Below are 19,522 nucleotides of genomic sequence, written 5' to 3'. Positions count from 1 at the left end.
AACAGCAACAAAAAATATTAAACACACAACACTGACACAAATAAATTATTCTTGATACCATAAGATCTTTAGTCTGTTAACATTTTGTTAAAACTAAAAGCCAATAAATTAAAAAATTAATGGAAATGAAAAAAAAGTTAACTAATAGAAAATGTAATGCGTTGTCAAATTATTGTCAGTGTCAATTGGATTGACGTTTGTCACATTGACAGTCACCGTAGAGAGAGGTGGTGCGTTTGTATATTCAGAATATTTGTAATAAATAAACAAATACTACCGGTACGTTAATTAGTCAACAATAATGGACATAATATCATCTAATTTAAATTTGAAACCGTTTAAAACGTTGTCATTATTTCGTAGTTTTGTCTAAATTACATTATTTTTGTTTTAGGCATGGGTCGCCGTAAATCAAAAAGAAAGCCTCCGCCAAAAAGGAAAGCTATAGAGCCACTTGACCAACAGTTTAATTGTCCTTTCTGTAACCATGAAAAATCGTGCGAAGTGAAAATGTGCGTGAAAATCTTTTTCGAATTCAGCTTTTTCTCAAATCATTATGCGGTATAAAAGTTTCAAGTAGTAGCATTTTTAATTATTTAATTTTACAGGGATCGAGCGAGAAATACAGCTAGAATACAATGTCGAGTTTGCCTAGAAGATTTTCAAACAACAACTAATGTTTTATCAGAACCCATAGATGTTTACAATGACTGGGTTGATGCCTGTGAAACTGCTAATTAGTTTTAAGGTTATTTTAAGTTGCAAGATGTTATTCAAAAAGTGTGCTTGGTTTAAATATATGTATGTCTCATTTTTTCCATAGCCACCAAGTATTAATCTCACATACTTTTATTAAAATCATAAAAAAACAAATGACATCTATTATTTTGGCTATGTAGTCCCAAAAAATATGGTAACTAGACTGAAGTTGCTTTAGATCTAGTTTCCTAAATAGCTATGAGAAAGTCCACTTAGATCTATTAATATATTCTTTGTGGAAGGTGGAAAAATGTGTACAGCACAAATACTCAGATTGTGAAAATTTATTATAATCTATACAACTATTTCATGTCCAGCTCTTTAAACCTGCCTAGGTATGAATAGAAGGTATTTGTTGTGTTGCTTTTTGTTGAATCTGATCCATAAATGTGTTTTATTATTTTATGAGGTTGGGGCAATTTTCCTTAACATTTTATTATGTCAAAATAATTTAGGTTGTATTCATTATGTACCTCTCTTTAAAGTTGAGACTTGTAATTATAATAAACGAATAAAAATATATATATGTGATTTAAAATAATTTTATTTTTCTGCTTATTATTATGTTATGTCATGCTCTGTAAGATCACTACTTCGGTGATTATTTGGTAAATTTAAATAGTGAACCATTTTAATAGACCACCTCAGGTGTAGTTTTATTATGAAAATCAATTAATTGCATTTAAAATCATTCAGGGTATTGATAACAAAGTGCTATTTTTATCACTACAAAACTTCTCAAATATGTAATTTTTTTTTTAATAGTCCTAATTTCTTGCAAATTCTTTCCATATTTATTTCCATAAGGATATTTTAAGGGATGTTTGGTTTAAATCCAAAATGCCTAGTTTGTAAAAATCAAAAAAGATATAAAAAAAAGTAAAACAGTTAATCATTGTTTTATTATATTATTTTTTAACAATAAATAGTAAATTTTATCAGCAAATGCACCTTTATTTTACTTTGCAGTAATATACATCAGATATGATTATATTATATTCCATTATGTCAGAAAATTTACATCACTTTGGAAAACTAATGTTTTCATTATATTTTAATTTAATTTCTTTGAGTTTAAAATCATATTGAGCTTTATTGGAACTTTTTATATTATAATTATTACAATTTGATCGATCACTTTGGTATAATAATAATAATGTTGTATATTCAATGTTTATTCATATCAATTCCTTTACACAATACAAGTTGACATAAAACTGATTATAGAAGATTCCTTGCTGATATAATTTGAGTTAAAATTTTATAATACACTCACGAAAACATCTTAGTCACTATTATTTCATCATGCAAACTACGGTGTTCTAAAAGCATTCTTGAATTTGAATATTAGAGATTTTTAATAAACATCATACATAAAGTACTTCAATATTAAACACTACACAAACACTTTGCGATTGATAAATAGCTCAATGAATGCGAAATGGAATGTTCTATGCATATAATGCATGCAAATAGCAACAAACATGTGGTATGTAGTTATTGATCCTAAATATATTTATCTATTTTATCAACATGTATTAATAATATCTTCATATATGATATCACTTATTATATAATTCTTTGTAAACTAGTAAAACAACTGTTACTCAGTTTTTTTAATAATATTTAAATTTTTTGGCAACACATTATTTTGACTGCTTTTTAAAAGTTTGATCTTATAAGTGCCATTAACATTTTTGGTTGGATAAAGACTTGAACTACTAAGTACAACATCGATAGCTAAATATTTTATTAATAATTAATTGTACTTTTCATTGTAAACGTAGATTTTAAGTCATAAATTGCAAAGGTTCTACCTCTACCGTCAACGATGCTTGCAAAGTCTATAATACTAGAATAATAAATACTCCATATTGACATTTTCCCTTAAAAAGCTACGCCTATTAGTATTATTTTAATAACAATCAAATATACTTATTTATTAAATTAAACAGCATCAAGCTGTATCACATTTACGTAACAAAAAATAAATAATATTGCTTTCGAAACTATACATTACAGTATACAAAAAAATTGAGCTATTGCCTAGACTTACAACCCTGGGATGTCCGTAACCATGCCATTGTGTGAAGTTGCTAAGTGAATTATAATCCTTTATTACAACAGAAAAATATTTACAAAGTCTATTAAAGTTTCTACAAAGTAGTAATAGATATTGGGAGAGAACAACAACATGGTTACTGGAGTCGCATACCACTCGGCCCTTTGAGCATAAGCTGTGTTAAAAGGTTAATAGGGCGTAAATAGCTCAGAAAGGTACGTATGCCTTAAAAGCGTGCCTATAGATTTTAAAACAAGTGGAATGTATATCATACACATAACTAGCAGTAACAGAGGTCAAAATTATTTAAAGGCAACTTATCAAAAAACTGAAATAAAATCTCAATATTATAGTGTTATTAGTATAAATATAAAGCTTCAATAAAGCAATTGAGGAGTTAAAATTTACCAATATCAACAAACGAGTCATACTGCAGATCGTTACTTTCACATAAGGATTGTTCTTCTAAATTATAGACATCAGGCAAAGTAGTTACAAGTGTTACCACAGCATTGTCCCCATCGCATACAGCCGTACTGTCTGAGCTGTCGCTATTGCTGTCGACGTACTCATACAACCTTTTCTTATCTTTATCTTCCACGCTAACCTCAGACATCTCATACATACTCATGACCGTAGTTATATCGTCCACATTGACTGCATCGAATGAATGGGAGAGAACAGCGTCGTCGTACATTATAAAGGCCACTTCGACATGAGATGAGGAAGCTTCTTCAGTGAACCGACCCGAGTCCCCTAATTCCGATACATTCAGTGACAATGTATTTTCCTCGTAGACCAATGTTGTGGTTTCGTGATATTCGCGAGTGTCGTCTGTTAATTCGACATTTCGGTTACACTTCAAGGCGTCACCGACAGCGTTGTCCTTGGAAGAGAACGAGTTATCGTCAGATAAGTCTGCCTCCGCATTTAAGGTAACTGAATCGTCTCTCTCAGCTTGCAAGTGCTCCAAATCATCCACGCACTTGGTTGAGTCATCGCTGTCGGACACAACGAGCTCTATGCTACGGTCCAGTAGGCCAGTGTCGGTGTACGTGGACATTTCGTCCTCGAACACTATTTCGACACTGCGTATTCTCATGAGGGGCATCTTAACCGGAGATATCTCGTTGCCTTTCGCCGTCCTACCCACTCTGTGACTAGAATCGAAGGGTTCCGTGCACTCGCTGACGTCATCGTAGTCTATTTCGTAGCTTCTGAGGTCAGAGGCGCAGGGTGAACTCTCGGTGGCCTTGTAGCTGTGTGCTCTCGAAGTATACGTGTGTGCGTGTGTGTCGGGTGAGGGCGTGCGTGTGGTATGCGTATGTAATCCCTAAGGTTGCAATAATTCTTATTGTACAGATGTACCGAGGTCGAGACCTCCCTCCTCTTGCATCTTTGTCAGGAATTTAAATACTCTTGATTCTTCGTCGGTCTGTTTAACCATGTCCACCAGAGCTAACAGCTTCTTGATGCCAATGAAGATCCTGTAAGAGAGAAATTTACGGTTTATACTTTATTTTATCCTCAAATTATTATAATGAGGATGGGGAAAGCTTGGTTCCTAGATTTTAATTGGTTTGAAATAGTTGCAGATCACATTTATCCTTAATAATTAACAATATTCTTATCATAACCTTTAACCGAGTGTTATAATTCTGACGAACTCTTGGATTTTTGCTACACATAATGTATAACGATACCGCAATGGTTTGGTGTAACAAAAAGTGGAATTTGAATAAAAATAAATATCAACTATTTTAAGGCTGGATACAGGTTTGCTTTTCTTTTAATGAGAAGTTTAAGTACTCATTCCAACCTGCACCTGGTGTGTGTGTGTGTGTGTGTGTGTGTGTGTGTGTGTGTGTGTGCGTGCGTGTGCACTGACTTGGCGCCGCGCAGGTCGCGCTGTATGGCGGCGAGGTCGCGTCGCGAGAAGGCGCCGCTGTCCTCCAGCACGGCCATCACGTGCTCGGGCTGCGACAGGTTGTGCACGTGCAGCACGCCCGTGAACGCCGACAGCATCTCCATGTCTTCCAGCACCTGCCTGTGGGTCGATGGCCCGTTACTGACTAGTCTGGCGGCTGGATACGAGGCTAGTGTTTCCGAGGTACAAACCCCGGATCAGGCCTACTCAAAGTTATTGGGTTTTTCTATCGAAAATTTCTTAGTAATAGCCGAAGCCTAAAAGTCGGAAGTGTGGAACCTTCAGTTCCTCGAAAAGGACGCAAAGCCGTTGTGTCAGACTTGAGCGATTGATGGCGAATAGAGTGCACCTGTGTTTGGGCCCACACTTGGGCACACTATAATGTTCCACACATAGTCTAGACTAGTCTCTCTAGAGATTTACCGCTGTGAACGAAATAAGTCATACCGACATTATGACGTCATTATTGTTTAACTAATCTTAACATATTCTGAACTATTGGTAGACTTTTCAGTATCAAGAACAAATGCTCTTATGTTAGAAGTAGATTTTGACTTTAAATATTTGATTATACATAATACTCTATAGTCTGTTCGCGTTAAGAATGCAGTGAGTTGTCATTGTTTACCGGCCTCACTCCGCCCCCTGACCAATCAAATATTTTTAACAGAAGGGTAAAGGTTTTTGTATATTTGTGTTAAAATTCCAACAAATTATATTTGTTTTAAAGTGTAATAAATTTAAAAAGTTCACATTAACGTAAAAAATCGATATTGAGTCATTAATATTTTAATCACTATTACTAGTGTCGTCGTTAGTGTTTATAATAAAATAATTTTCTGCAGCGAGTTCCATAACGTGGTCGCAGCATTTCTCGCACTTTTATTTTTACAAATTGGTGAGGTATTCATTTTTTTAAATATCAGTTAATAATAATAAAAATTTAATTTACATTATAAAAATATCGGTTAATAATTAATTAAATCCACAACCGTCACGTTCGAACTTATGTCTTTATTTGTTCAATGTGAACTTGACTTTGTAATTTGAAAAGATTTGATTGGTCAAAGGGGGCGGTGAACAATGACAACTCACTGCATTCTTAACGCGAACAGACCATAGTTTAATTTTATATTTAAATCCTCTTGAGTATAGACTTAACACATCTGAGTTAACTTTTCATACGCATTTGACAATGAAAACTCTATAAGGGTAAAACAAAACTGTCAACTCACCTACGACTGCTGGTACACAAAATAAGCAGCTTCCTGCCTTTAGGCGGCTGTTTTTTCAGCAGCACGAGTAGAGCTTGCAGCGTGAGGTTGGAGTACCGCGGCCCGATGGGCCCGTAGTCCAGAAGCCGCTCGATATTATCCACAAGGATGCACGACAGCGTCGAGCGGTACGCGTCGTCGAAGTACTGAAAACATATTACTCATAATATATGGATCACGATGAACCTATATGAGTCGAGATGGCTCAGTGGTTAGAACACGTGCATCTTAACCGATGATTGCGGGTTCAAACCCAGGCAAGCACCGCTGTTTCATGTGCTTAATTTGTCTATGAAGGAAAACATCGTGAGGAAACCTGCATGTGACAAATTTAATAGAAATTCTGCCACATGTGTATTTCACCAACCCGCATTGGAACAGCGTGGTGGAATATATTCCAAACCTTCTCCTCAAAGGGAGAGGAGGCCTTTAGCCCAGCAGTGGGAATTTACAGGCTGTTGTTGTTGATGAACCTGCGGGGGGTTTCCGTTTACACTGTACTGTAAGTGTACTATGATAAATATTTAATCTGTACTGTGACCAGTCATATTGGAAGTCCGTTAACTAATCCCAACTGATGCTGTTGGGAATAACGGAATTATTGACACTATAATATAATGATTGTATATAATTGACGACCACCATGGTCGAGTGGTGTGTACAACGGTTTTAATGGGTACGCCACTCTGAGGTCCCGGGTTCGATTCCCGGTCGAGTCAATGTATTCCATGTTGTCTTGGGTCTGGGTGTATGTGGTACCGTCGTTACTTCTGATTTCCATAGCACAAGTGCTTCAGCTACTTACATTGGGATCAGAATAATGTATGTGATGTTGTCTCATTTATTTATTTATTATTTAATATACGAGTAGATAATTAGTATAGGTACTTATTTACTTACATAGGTATAGTACGACACAACTTAGATGTCACATCGGTAAAATTCGTAAAACCGATCACATCCGAATTGAGTACGCTATACCAAATTATCAATATTTATTTCTCAGGCGAATATGATCTTTGCACAAACGTAATAACTTGTAATATCATATGACCTAATGTATTCGTCAATTTGACACGTGGATTAACATGCACTTGCTTTCTCTGACGCGGGAATCTATAGCGACGAATAGCGTAGAATGGCGCGATAGGGGGCTATTTCTATTGGTTGTATAAATCGGCAGTAATCGGTTTTAATTTCATTCCATTGCATTTTCCGATGCTACATCTAATTTGTGTCCTACTATAGGTACAAATCTTCGAATAAGTGCATATGCGTAATTCAGACCGAGTCGATTAAAATAAGACGAATCATGATGTCATACATACCTTTCGAATCTGCAAGCATTTGGCGGTTTCAGTAAAACCGATCATGTCCTCAGGCGAGCACACCTTGACGAATGGGAAGTCGGAAAGCTTCGCCAGTTGGGCCGCCAAAGCCGTCTTGCCGCTGTTTGGCGGACCCTCCAGTAGCACTGATACCAGACCTGAGAAATGGTACCAACTTTAATATTAGTGTGCTCTGAGAATCGTAGAATGGAACCATTCCGTCTTAAGCCATATTTCGGAAAGACAATGATTCTCTCGTGACAATATGATTCTTAGTCAGCTCGCATATACAGGGTTATTGGTAATTCAACGTACATCCGCTAGGAGCTGATAGGGGAGACTATTTGCAATATTTTGAACAACCATATGCATGTTCCAAAAGTGAACCGGTTTTGAGTTATTACGTTTTTTTGCTTTTTTTGCAAAAATGTATTTAGAATAAAATATCAATAAGAACCAATTTTTTTCTTCTGACTTATAAAAACGAATAAACACTGGACATTTGTAAATATTTAAACAATCATTATCAGACCTATTAAAAATTGTGAGACTTAAGACTTAAAAAGTATTTTAATTTTTGTTTTATTTTATTTGCTCAAAAATGCCTTAAAAACAAAAAGAAAATCATTATAAAACTGGTTCTGCAGATTATTTTAAAAACATAGTCGTTTTCTTAGCTTTCCAAAAATGTATTGTAAAACTAAGAATTTATTTCAAATCAGCCGAAATAAAATGTCCAGAAAAGACGCTGGTGGGAATTCGTATTCGAACATGACATACATGTAAAATACATGAGATTAATTATTATCGAAATTCTCACCGCTAGCCTCAGTCGCCCTCGACTGCTGTATGTACAGCTGTCCATCTTCCAAAAGAGACGAGACCGGAGTTCCCCAGTTAACTATACCACGAGTCAGGAAATTCTCTAACGTCTCCGCAGCTGTACCGAAGGCCTAAGAAAAATGTTACGTAACAATTTATATAAGACTTTATTAAGTTCTTGGTAAAAAAGGTAGTATGATATATTTTTGATACATTAACAAATGTTGTGAAATAATAAGCCGGCATCTCCGCACATACTACGTGATGTTAACTATCGTTTACATTTTATCTGTTTTTCAAACAAACTATAAAAGGTAGGAAGACATGTTCCCTCAAGAAGGGACGTTAAACTTTATAACAAGGATAATCATAAACTCTCAACAACAACAACAGCTTGTAACACTGCTGGGCTAAAGGCCTTCTCTCCCTTTGAGAAGAAGGTTTTGGAACATATTCCACCACGCTGTTCCAATGCGTATTGGTGGAATGCACATGTGACAGAATTTCTATGAAATTTGTCACATTCAGGTTTCCCTAAATTGTTTTCCTTCACCGCTGAGCACGAGATGAATTATAAAGACAAATTAAGCACATGAATCAGCGGTGCTTGCCTGGGTTTGAACCCGCAATCATCGGTTAAGATGCACGCGTTCTAACCACTGGGCCATATCGATAATATACTCTAATTAGTGTTTATTTCTTCTGTATTATGTTAATCGCTAGCACGAGCGTCACGCAATGCTCTATGCATGCAATACAAGCCGATAATTTAACTATATTTCTAGCTTACCATCAGGCCAGGTCATCCACAAAATCTTAATTACATATTTTACGTACATCTTAGAACTAGCGCGCACTGGTAACTTTTGTCACGGTGATTGTTTCGTGACTCTTATCGAGTCCATGAATATGTATGGAGGTGCTCGCACATTACGACGTGACATTTGTGTCTGCATCTGTACATATTCACGGACTTGACAAGAGTGACGAAATAGTCACCGTGACAAAAGTTACCAGTGCGCGCTAGTTCTTATAGTTCTAGAAGCGTTTTGTCTACATTGATACAATAAACTATACTTCAAAGAATATGTGACATAAAAACATACTATATTGTTCTTCCTTCCTTCCAAATTATCCATTATCATTAAAATACTCTGATTATTCAAAATCAAAATCAAAATCAAAGTATACATTATTCAAGTGGGCTTTTACAAGCACTTTTGAATCGTCATTTAACAATTACGTGAAGCTACCACCGGTTCGGAAAGTAAATTCTACCGAGAAGAACCGGCAAGAAAATCAGTAGTTACTCTTTTTCAACATTTAAAAAAATACAGTCATGTTAGTTAATTTTTAAGTTAATACAATTATTAAATTAATCCTTTAAGAAATGCTTATTACATAAATTAATATTACCGGTTTGATATCATTCTCCAGTGCGTGTAGGAAGTCTCCTCTCTCCACCATAAGTTTTTCCATGGCTTCAGGGTCAACTTCCACCTTGCTGGAGGCCTTGATGAGGCGGTTCATGGCGGTGGACTGAGCGGCGCGCACGAGACCCTCGAGCTCAGCGCCCGAGAAGTTCTTCGTTAGCATGGCTAGTTCCTGTCGTGTTTAGTGTTATGGTTATGTTTCATATCATTATGGTAAATGGTATATATGGTAAATATGAGACAACATCACATACATTACTCTGATCCCAATGTAAGTAGCTGAAGCACTTGTGTTATGGAAATCAGAAGTAACGACGGTACCACAAACACACAGACCCAAGACAACATAGAAAACTAATGGTAATCTACATCGACTCGGCCGGGAATCGAACCCGGGACCTCAGAGTGGCGTACCCATGAAAACCGGTGTACACACCACTCGACCACGGAGGTCGTCATATATACCATATATAAATATGAGACAACATCACATACATTACTCTGATCCCAATGTAAGTAGCTGAAGTACTTGTGTTATTGATATTATAATAGCTTTTTTTAATTATTTAGTTAGACATAATACAATTTTTGGGGATATGTTCAAAATCAAACTCAAATAACTTTATTCAATATAGAAGCATTACACTACCACCGGTTCATAAAAGGAAATACCCTGACCTGAGAAGAACCGGCGAAAGAAACTCAGGGGGGTTTTTTTTTGTTTGTCTCATATATTATATAAAAAATTTAATATGAGATGAAATAGCCAGGAGGCGATCGTTCCATTCCCAAGGTGTGCTATCGATCATAAACTTATTAATTGTATAGTAACCTTTTGCACACAAGCATTCCTTAATATTTTTTTTTAAATTTGGCAACAGAGGCATTTCGAACGCTTTCTGGGATCCTGTTGTAAAACCGTATACCTCACAAAGGAGTTACTGACTCTATGTAATCGAGTAACAGGAGTAACAAGATTGTGTTTGTTCCTTGTACCAATGCTATGAGTATCACATTTTCTCATGAAACCATTAATATTTTTTCGTACATATATAACATTGCAGAATATATATCGAGTTCACTGACTAATATTCGTGATATAAATATTCTAATTAGCATAACTGACTTGGCTGACATAAGTCGTGTAAGATTTATGATCAATTCCGATATGTTGAGATTGAACGTTAAGTGTATTTTATCGTTTTAAAGCTGAACCTTTTAAAATATTCCTGAAAGTTATTTGAGAATGGTAACTATCTGTGGTGATGATTCTAACAATTGAAGACTATCTTGAGGAGAAATAAAAATAAATCTAATAAGACTATTGGTATGCACTTTTTTACTCTTAAAAGCTACGGTTAATACATTCTATTGGAAAAAAAAAACTATTTATATATTCGAGTGGTCACCAGCAGAGCCATCGTTTGTGGCTTAGGGCTTATTAATATTTATAATAAGTTTAATCGTAAATAATAAAACATAACTATTATGTTGCATGCTGTGTTCTTCTTTATGTAATTGTGACACTTAGAATATAATTTTAATTTTCTTATATTATATTATTATAATCATTGTACATTGTTGAAGAACCAAATAAAATAAATTGGGGTTTGAGTTTCTGTAACCACAAATAAATATTTATTTTGATGGAATTAGGTGACTTAAAAATCGACTATACTAGCGGCAAGGTACGATGGCCGTTTTGACACATTAAAAAAAGTGATGTGAAATGTAAATTTATTATCGATATAATATATTCAAATCTTTGTTTTTTTGCAAGTAATTTACTTCAAGTTTTTGTTGCAAGTAGTATCTGATTAAAAAGGTTTAATAAAAAAATATATAAAATAAGTTTGAGATATTCGAACAAAGTTAATTAAAATTAAAAATTGGAATTAGAATTAATAACTGAATTAATTAATAATTTTCTACAATAAACATATATAAATAAAATAAAATAAAAAAATTATAAAATACATAAAATATTTACTGTCAACACAAATATAATAACGACTACGAGGTCGAGTGTGAGAGTGTGACGTTTAGGTACCCTAATATTTGTAGTTTAGAAATCACATTCGATAAATTTTACGACTAACTGCACGTCACTATTGACAAGAAAGAACAACAATTTGCTCCTTTGATGTAAATATTTATTAAATACGAAACTTCATGAGCGGGCAAATGTCAAAACGGCCATCATAGCGTGCCGCTAGTATAGTCTAGAAAGTTCCAATTATTATATATGTGACCTCCTTTCATCATGAACGGCAAAGTCGACTGACCTTGGAGTCAACATCCTCGGCGATCTTCTTGTACTCCTTCATGCGCTTGGTGTGTATGTTCAGTATCTGCACGCGACCCTTCTCGTCGGGCAGGCCGATTTCCATCTGGACCTCGAGCCGGCCGGGCCGCAGGAGCGCCTCGTCAATCATGTCCCGTCTGTTCGTCATACCGATTACCAATATATTGTTCAGTTGGTCCACGCCTAGGGATACAATTATCAGCTGTTATAAAAATTCTTAAAAAAGTAAAGTAAAGTAACAGCCTGTAAATTTCCCACTGCTGAGATAAGGCCTCCTCTTCCATTAAGAAGAGTGATTGGAACATATTCCACCACGCTGTTCCAATGCGGGTTGGTGGAATGCACATGTGACAGAATTTCGATGAAATTTGACACATGCAGGTTTCCTCACGATGTTTTCCTTCACCGCCGAGCACGAGATGAATTATAAACACAATTAAGCACATATATATAGTGGTGCTTGCCTGGGTTTGAACCCGCAATCATCGGTTAAGATGCACGCGTTCTAACCACGGGGCCATCTCTTATATTTTGAAAATTTGTTAGTATCACACGAAATCCGAATATTCGTTAGTATAAGAATAGGCTATTTGACAATACGAAAAATAAATTGTGAATTATTGTAATCAGTGTATGAAAGTTGAAAATAATACTTAATTTATTCAAAAATCCATAAAAAAATAATGCAAAATTTCAAACGTTTGTCACGTGACACAAAACGCTCCTGATTGGCCGGGCTTATGATGAAGTCACTTTCTTGTAAACTTTGCTTTTCTACTATATGTACCACAGAATAAAATACAGGAAAGTGACGTCACTGACCCGCGTTTTTGCGCGCTATTTAAATATGGAATTTTTAATATTATATTTTTCGGCAAATATGTAAAAGAAATAAAAAAAAACAACTTTTACTAGGTTCCTTAACTTCTACTAAATAATATAAAATGGATTTTAAAAACCAGTCAAATAGCCTATTGATAAATTTTTAGCAAAGATTGAGTGGAATCTTCATTAAGATATCTATAACTAGCCACAATGGGTTCGCATGGGTGCAATACCGATATTACATATACCTACCATAACTGTTTTTTTAATATATTGTCCATGTATTTTATACAAAAACCTTTCTCTCGAATCACTCTCATGATTAGCAAAGACCGCATCAAAATCCGTCGCATAATTTTACAGATTTAAGCATACAGACATGGACAGACAGCGGTGAGCAACTTTGTTTTATACTATGTCATGATTATTGTAGGATAAATTATATTATACTTATTGTTTATTAAAACGTTCTAAATTTGAAAAACATCTAAAATCTAATCAGGATTTACAAAATAACGGTTCCAGGGAAATAAATATTACTGACCATCAATCTTGGAGAGCAATTGGTTGACCACAGTGTCGTGGACTCCGGTGTTCCCTCCGACGGAGCCTCTCGCTTTGCAGATGGCATCAATTTCGTCAAAGATTATAATGTGGAGGCCACTGTTTGGACCACACTGTAAAAAATAAATAGATCATGCAAAACATTTTTACTACCTTCTTTCCTTCATATCTTAATATTGAAGTTTATACAATAGAGAAGTTCTAAATGGTTTTATGTAACCATTGACACTAAGAAATATTAAATGATTGTGATTTTGTATTGAAATAATTTAAGACTAGATACCAACTTAGACGGGCTGGTACAAAACATAAGTAAAATATATAAAGGAAAAATATTCAATCTTGACTCCTATCGGCGTATAGGTCGGTTACGCCCTTATGATAATAAAATTAGAACAAAAAATTTTGTATGTAAATTAATAACATTTCTGAGCACAATTTGTTTGTAATGTTTAATTCATGTGTATGTATTAATGTTCTTATTACCCTTTTCTCCTCTTCCTCGGCGTCCGCAAACAATCTCCTGATGTTGGCCTCGCTCTCGCCAACGTATTTGTCCAATATTTGAGGACCATTTACGATTTTGGGCTCTCTCGCGTTTAACATTTTGCCAATCTGTCGAGCCATCAAAGTCTTACCGGTACCGGGCGGGCCGAACAATAAAATACCCTTTACGTGCTTGCAGCCTGAAACAAATTCAATTCAATTGAGTTTTATTGAATACTAGCTGAGATGGCCCAGTGGTTAGAACGCGTGCATCTTAGCCGATGATTGCGAGTTCAAACCCAGGCACCACTATATATATGTGCTTAATTTATGTATATAATTCTTCTCATGCTCGGCGGTGAAGGAAAACATCGTGAGGAAACTGCATGTGTCAAATTTCATCGAAATTCTGCCACATGTGCATTCCACCAACCCGCATTGGAACAGCGTGGTGGAAAATGTTCCAAACCCTCTCCTTAATGGAAGAGGAGGCCTTTTCTATTTGAGATATCATATGTACAGGCTGTTGCTTTTGCTAGTTGTTGTGTGGATTAGTTGTTTGGAAAAAAAAGTAGAATATGTCCTTGGAGTTCAAGTTTGCTTCACACCAAATTCATCCAATTCGGTTAATTAGTTTTGTCGTGATACAGCGACAGACTGACCGAGTTACATTTACATTAATAATATTAGTATATATTGAAAAACTAATGACGTTTTAACGTTATGTATGCATGCATATGCATTTTCTTGGTGGTAGGGCTTTGTGCACGTCTGGGTAGGTACCACCAACTCATCCGTTATTCTACCGCCAAATAACAGTACTCAGTATTGTTGTGTTCCGGTTTGGCACAGGGGACATAACATCTTAGTTCCCAAGGTTGGTGGCACATTGACGATGTAAGGAATAGTGAATATTTCATACAGCGTCATTGTCTATGGGTGATGGTGACCACTTACCATCAGGTGGCCCATGTGTTCGTCCGCCAACCAATAACATAAAAAAAAATGTTTGCTACTTGAATCGACCCCAAAAAATCGAGGACAAATTAGGACAATTTAATTTCGGTTGTTAATTTTATAATATTATATTATGAACTAACCCAGTTGCTCAACAACTTCGGGTGGGAAGACACGAGATGCGAACGCTCGCCGGAAGATAGCGTTGAATTCATTGTCCAGACCGCCGATTCCCATTTTGCCGAAATCCCAGTCTGGGTTGATGATCGACTGACGAGGCTGCTTACTGTACAAAATAGTTTATTACACTTCATATTTGAAACTATTATGTCAAAATTCATGTATGAAACTATTTTCACATAGCAACACGTGTTAGTAAAAAAAATGAGTCTGAGATGGATTCTACTAAAGTTTATGTTCAAATTCATCAATACAGTTTTAATTTAAGAAATTAATCAAAATTAATTACGCTGTGTTTTAGATTGGATTATTGTGAATAACAAATTTATTTTTATAAAAAATGACTAAAGCTTCTTTTTGAAGCTGTCCTTATACCTAACTTTACTAATACAGATTTTTTTTTTAAATATAGTACTTCACTGGGATAGTAAAGACTAAAAAAAAATCCCTAGTACATGTTACTAAAACACTGATTGGAAGTATGTGTTTCTTTACACTTAATTTTTTATATTTAATGACTCCATAAAGGCAAATATTTGCAGTTGAATAAGTATGGACAAACATGTTTTCTTCAAAAGTAGAACAAATTAACGTCATAAATGAAACAATTACTTACCCCTTAGCTTTACCAATGAGGTTCAGGGAGGAGTTTTCTGCTTTATCGAATTGGATACAGGCATCCGGAAGCAGCCTGCCCATTCTGACTCGACGAGGCACTGCGTTGGCACCAGCGGCCAAGGCTTGTACGTCCACAGCTACATAAAAACAATTTTTGTACATGTATCTTTGGACAGGGCATTTTGTTATAAGTTAAGTGGTCTTGTGTAATATATCCACGACATTTAACATGCAAAAAGCTACCTAGAAAATATGAAGATGGACGATTATTTTATATTAGTATTGTAAGAATATCTACTGTAATGGCGGAAAGTTAAATATACTATGTAACCCATATTTACCTGAAATTCCACATTGAACAAAACCATTCCAAATACAAAATTTATTAAGCTTAACATTTTTCATTCCAAAATGAAAATATATATGATGTTATATATGGTGGTTATATATACCATAATTTGATAGACAATTATAGAGGTTTGAAAACATTTAATAGCCTTGTTACAAAGCATTAATTATTTTATTTATATCCTATCGTAAAGGAAATATTCAAACTAATAATTATTCACAGTTCATACATAGGCATTTACAAAAAATAATTTTAAGTTTAATTTATTAATTTTTATATAATTATTAATCAAAAAAATATTACCTTCCAGATTTTTAACGATTAACGAGAGTACTTTTTTCTCCTGGAACGAGAAAGCGAGTTGCTGTCCAACCGTGAATATTTGATTCGAGAATTGAATGAGAAAATCACGAGCCATCTGTTCAGAATCGTAGGGCTCCATAGATGTTCTAAAAATGAAAAAAAAAAATATATTATTGTCTCAAGGTTTTATAAAGGATTCTCTGTTTGAAGAACTTACGTTTTCTTCAACATGAAATCAGCCTCCATGGTGACACTGCATAAGCAATCTGCGTTTGTTGGTTTGAAGGGTTTCACGTCAATTGTCTATAAAGAAGTTAATGATTTGATGAGAAAGTTTAGTCGTATAAAAATATTTCATGATGTTTCAATAAATTTTGTTTTAAAAACATATATGGAACAACGGTTTGGACAAGTCAATCTTAATTTCAATCAAGGAAAGCCTTGTGAGGAAAATTACATCCAACTCAGTGTTAAAAAGATTTCCTTTTTTAGTGGGGTGGTAATGGACAGATAAGGGTTCAAGTTGTGAATGCTATCAAACGCTGGCAACAACTACTACAATTAAGCCATGTGCATTATGAAATTCAAGGTTTTATTTCAGTATAGGTTAAGCTTGGAGATTGATCTTGAATTTGAATTTTCAACTCTACGACACTGACCTATTTCAATATAGTTACTGAAGTGTAAGACTGTGTGAGTAATTAAATTTTGAATATGCAGTATAATAAATTTGGCTAGTATTACATTTAAAATTTATTAATAATAATTAATAACATGATGTCGAAGGAGAAAGCTCAAATAATACATACATACATTTTTTATGCAAGTTCATTGTTCATGTGTTTTATTTTATCTATGAATCATATTTATCTATTTCTTTTAAACTGTTCAATCTAGACCGATTTAAAAAAAAATTAGGATAAAATTCTTGATCCTCTGAATATTTAAAAATTATTTGAATCAATGGAAATACCTGTCCAATGGACAATGTTGCCCATTTCCTCTGGGGTGCTGAGAAACCAACTGTTCCTCGGTCCACTCCACTGTAAAATCTGATGCTGAAGACAAAGTGCTGCGAAGGTCCAGTAGAGATCTCTACATGCCTGAGGAGTGATATTATTGTAAAAATTAAATGCAATCATTGTTTTACTTGAATATATCTCTTACACAAGATATTAAACTGCATTCAAAAATATATCTGACATATCTTCAGTATGGTTGATAGGTCAGAATAATACACAAAATGTTCTTTGTTAAAAATAATATTTTTGCTTTTGATTTCTCTTTATATAAGTAACTATCTTACACCTCTTCATACTTATGCAACTTAATTGATTTAGATGAAATTTGGTTTATAGATACTTTGAGTACAACAGAGTACATATAATAATTATTTATTCACATTTTGAGGATGTAAAATAAATGGTTTGCATCTTACTGGTAAAACTACAGTTTCAGTTAATTCTTATATAAAATAATAATAAAAAACATATCCTTATATTTCTAAAGGATAATCTAATTTACACACCTTAATGTATTTGTATTAAGAGAAACATACTAATATTACAAATTTAAATTATGTTAATTGTAAAACAATATTAATAAGTGGGTTATAAATATTGTATTTTATTATTAGATGATTACAAATAGTTTTACAATAGAGTTATACTCTATGCATCCAATGATTCAAAAATGCTAAAATGAATGTTTTGTTAAGGAGACAAAGTAAGTAATAAGAATACTCAATACTACTATGGAAATAAACAGTAAGATAAAAATAATGTTTAGGAAAAACTATTAAATTGTAGTAATTAAATTACTTACTTAACATCACTGGGAAAATCATCCGGGTTGATAAGAGCGCAGTTGGTAATCGCTAATTCGTCCGAAGGACATTTTGCTGCTTTCATGCGCTAAAATAAATCATTATTTTTAATAATTGTATCGTTACTTATATATACGTTACATAAAAATATAAGGTGTGTATCACAAACCATGATGTAATACTATTGAACTATACAATTTATTTTATACAATAATAAATACATTTTAAATTAGTTTTAAAATATATTGTACTATTTAATGAAATTACTAAATAATTAATTCTACGATAATGTTTTTGGTCAAGATATCAACGTAAGATTCACTTCGTCTTTTCTTTAAAGTACTTACCATTGAAGACATTTTAAATTATAAATTTTTTATTTTCTATTTAAACAGTAATGTTTTGACAATAATGATTCACGTTGATTGATGTGACGTCAACATGCAATCAATAGAGTGCTTCGGGTTTCCTACAACCCATTGAAGCAGCGAATGGCTACACAAGGGAATGCAGTAAAATATTTCAGCTAAAGCGATTGGTTCAACCGATCAATACAACGAATTTTAGTATTACCATTATCAAAAAATGTAGAAATTTTGCAGATTGCACATATAATATATATTTTTTAATGTATCTAATGAATTTCAAATTAACTACAAAGTACAAAATATTTATATAACATGGGGGCATGATCATCACGTATAGTTTAGTGAATTTAAATCCGTCAAGGATAACGAGTTTAAATTCGGACAAATGTTAGATATTAAAATAAGTTATAAATGATTTTGGTATTATACGGTATACCTCACTTCATTCAACACTATCAATAACACTGTTCAGACACGTATTTTCCAGTAATCTCGTTTAATCCTAACATTGAAACATAATTCAAACAATTAAGAAATAACTTAAACCAATTGACTTTAAAATATTATAAAATATCCTGTGCTAAAAATATAATATAATTTAATAAAATAAAATAAAAAAAAATAAAATATAATTTACGCTGTTGAAACGCTTGGCCCTTGGAGTAGTGGTGCAAAAAGCTTCATCAAAAGTATAACACCTCGCCTCATTGCCTCCACTGGTGACAAGAGGGCTGGTTCGTTTTTTGCCCAGAGGATCGGAATTGCGATTCAACGGGGAAATGCTGCTAGCATTCTTGCCACCATTCCACGCGGTCAAGATTTATACAGTAACTAGTTTTAGTTCATATTTGTATATATATATTTAAGCATTTAATGTTGTTAATTCTTATGTTAATAAAATGTGCTAAAAATATATTTATTCATATAAAAAATATATGTAAATGAATCTATTAATCGATGTATCAATTTTTATTGTTTATTTCATCAGTTTCAATTATATGTCGTAGAGTACTTAATTTTATATATCCAGAATCCATAGTTCTGTATAGTTAGCAGATAAATTTAACAATTATTATTTTTTATTGTTGTTATATTTTGGGAATTATGTACGCAATTTAATGCCAATGCCACACTCTC

General features: G+C 33.8%; 2 protein-coding genes across 2 annotated transcripts; one reads left to right on the top strand and one right to left on the bottom strand.

Annotated features, from left to right (window-relative positions):
• The first annotated feature begins 166 nt into the window (after nt 1–166).
• Nucleotides 167–1,290, top strand: LOC124530271 (transcription elongation factor 1 homolog). The gene is made up of 3 exons (XM_047104344.1): nt 167–279; nt 395–512; nt 609–1,290. The coding sequence occupies exons 2-3, from the start codon at nt 397–399 to the stop codon at nt 739–741; spliced, it is 249 nt and encodes an 82-aa protein (XP_046960300.1). The 5' UTR covers nt 167–279; nt 395–396; the 3' UTR covers nt 742–1,290.
• A 352-nt stretch (nt 1,291–1,642) lies between these two features.
• LOC124530272 (vesicle-fusing ATPase 1-like) lies at nt 1,643–18,541 on the bottom strand. Its single transcript, XM_047104345.1, has 16 exons — nt 18,365–18,541; nt 18,017–18,105; nt 17,166–17,295; nt 16,410–16,495; nt 16,193–16,338; nt 15,539–15,677; nt 14,886–15,028; nt 13,786–13,985; nt 13,280–13,412; nt 11,891–12,093; nt 9,589–9,777; nt 8,171–8,303; nt 7,351–7,508; nt 5,984–6,168; nt 4,710–4,868; nt 1,643–4,308 (listed from the first exon to the last, which is right to left on the bottom strand). The coding sequence occupies exons 1-16, from the start codon at nt 18,374–18,376 to the stop codon at nt 4,173–4,175; spliced, it is 2,241 nt and encodes a 746-aa protein (XP_046960301.1). The 5' UTR covers nt 18,377–18,541; the 3' UTR covers nt 1,643–4,172.
• Between the last annotated feature and the right edge of the window lie 981 nt (nt 18,542–19,522).

The sequence above is a fragment of the Vanessa cardui genome, chromosome 6 (genome assembly GCF_905220365.1).
Source record: "Vanessa cardui chromosome 6, ilVanCard2.1, whole genome shotgun sequence".
Classification (NCBI taxonomy): Eukaryota; Metazoa; Arthropoda; class Insecta; order Lepidoptera; family Nymphalidae; genus Vanessa; species Vanessa cardui.
This window is presented reverse-complemented; position numbering and strand designations above follow the sequence as displayed.

Coding starts and splice junctions, on each gene's coding strand:
- LOC124530271 (XM_047104344.1), top strand. CDS start 397: ATGGGTCGCCGTAAATCAAAAAGAAAGCCTCCGCCAAAAAGGAAAGCT. Junction 513..608: donor AAATCGTGCGAAGTGAAAAT/GTGCGTGAAAAT, acceptor TTAATTTTACAG/GGATCGAGCGAGAAATACAG.
- LOC124530272 (XM_047104345.1), bottom strand. Junction 17,296..18,016: donor GATTTTCCCAGTGATGTTAA/GTAAGTAATTTA, acceptor ATCACTCCTCAG/GCATGTAGAGATCTCTACTG. Junction 15,678..16,192: donor AATCGTTAAAAATCTGGAAG/GTAATATTTTTT, acceptor GTTTTTATGTAG/CTGTGGACGTACAAGCCTTG.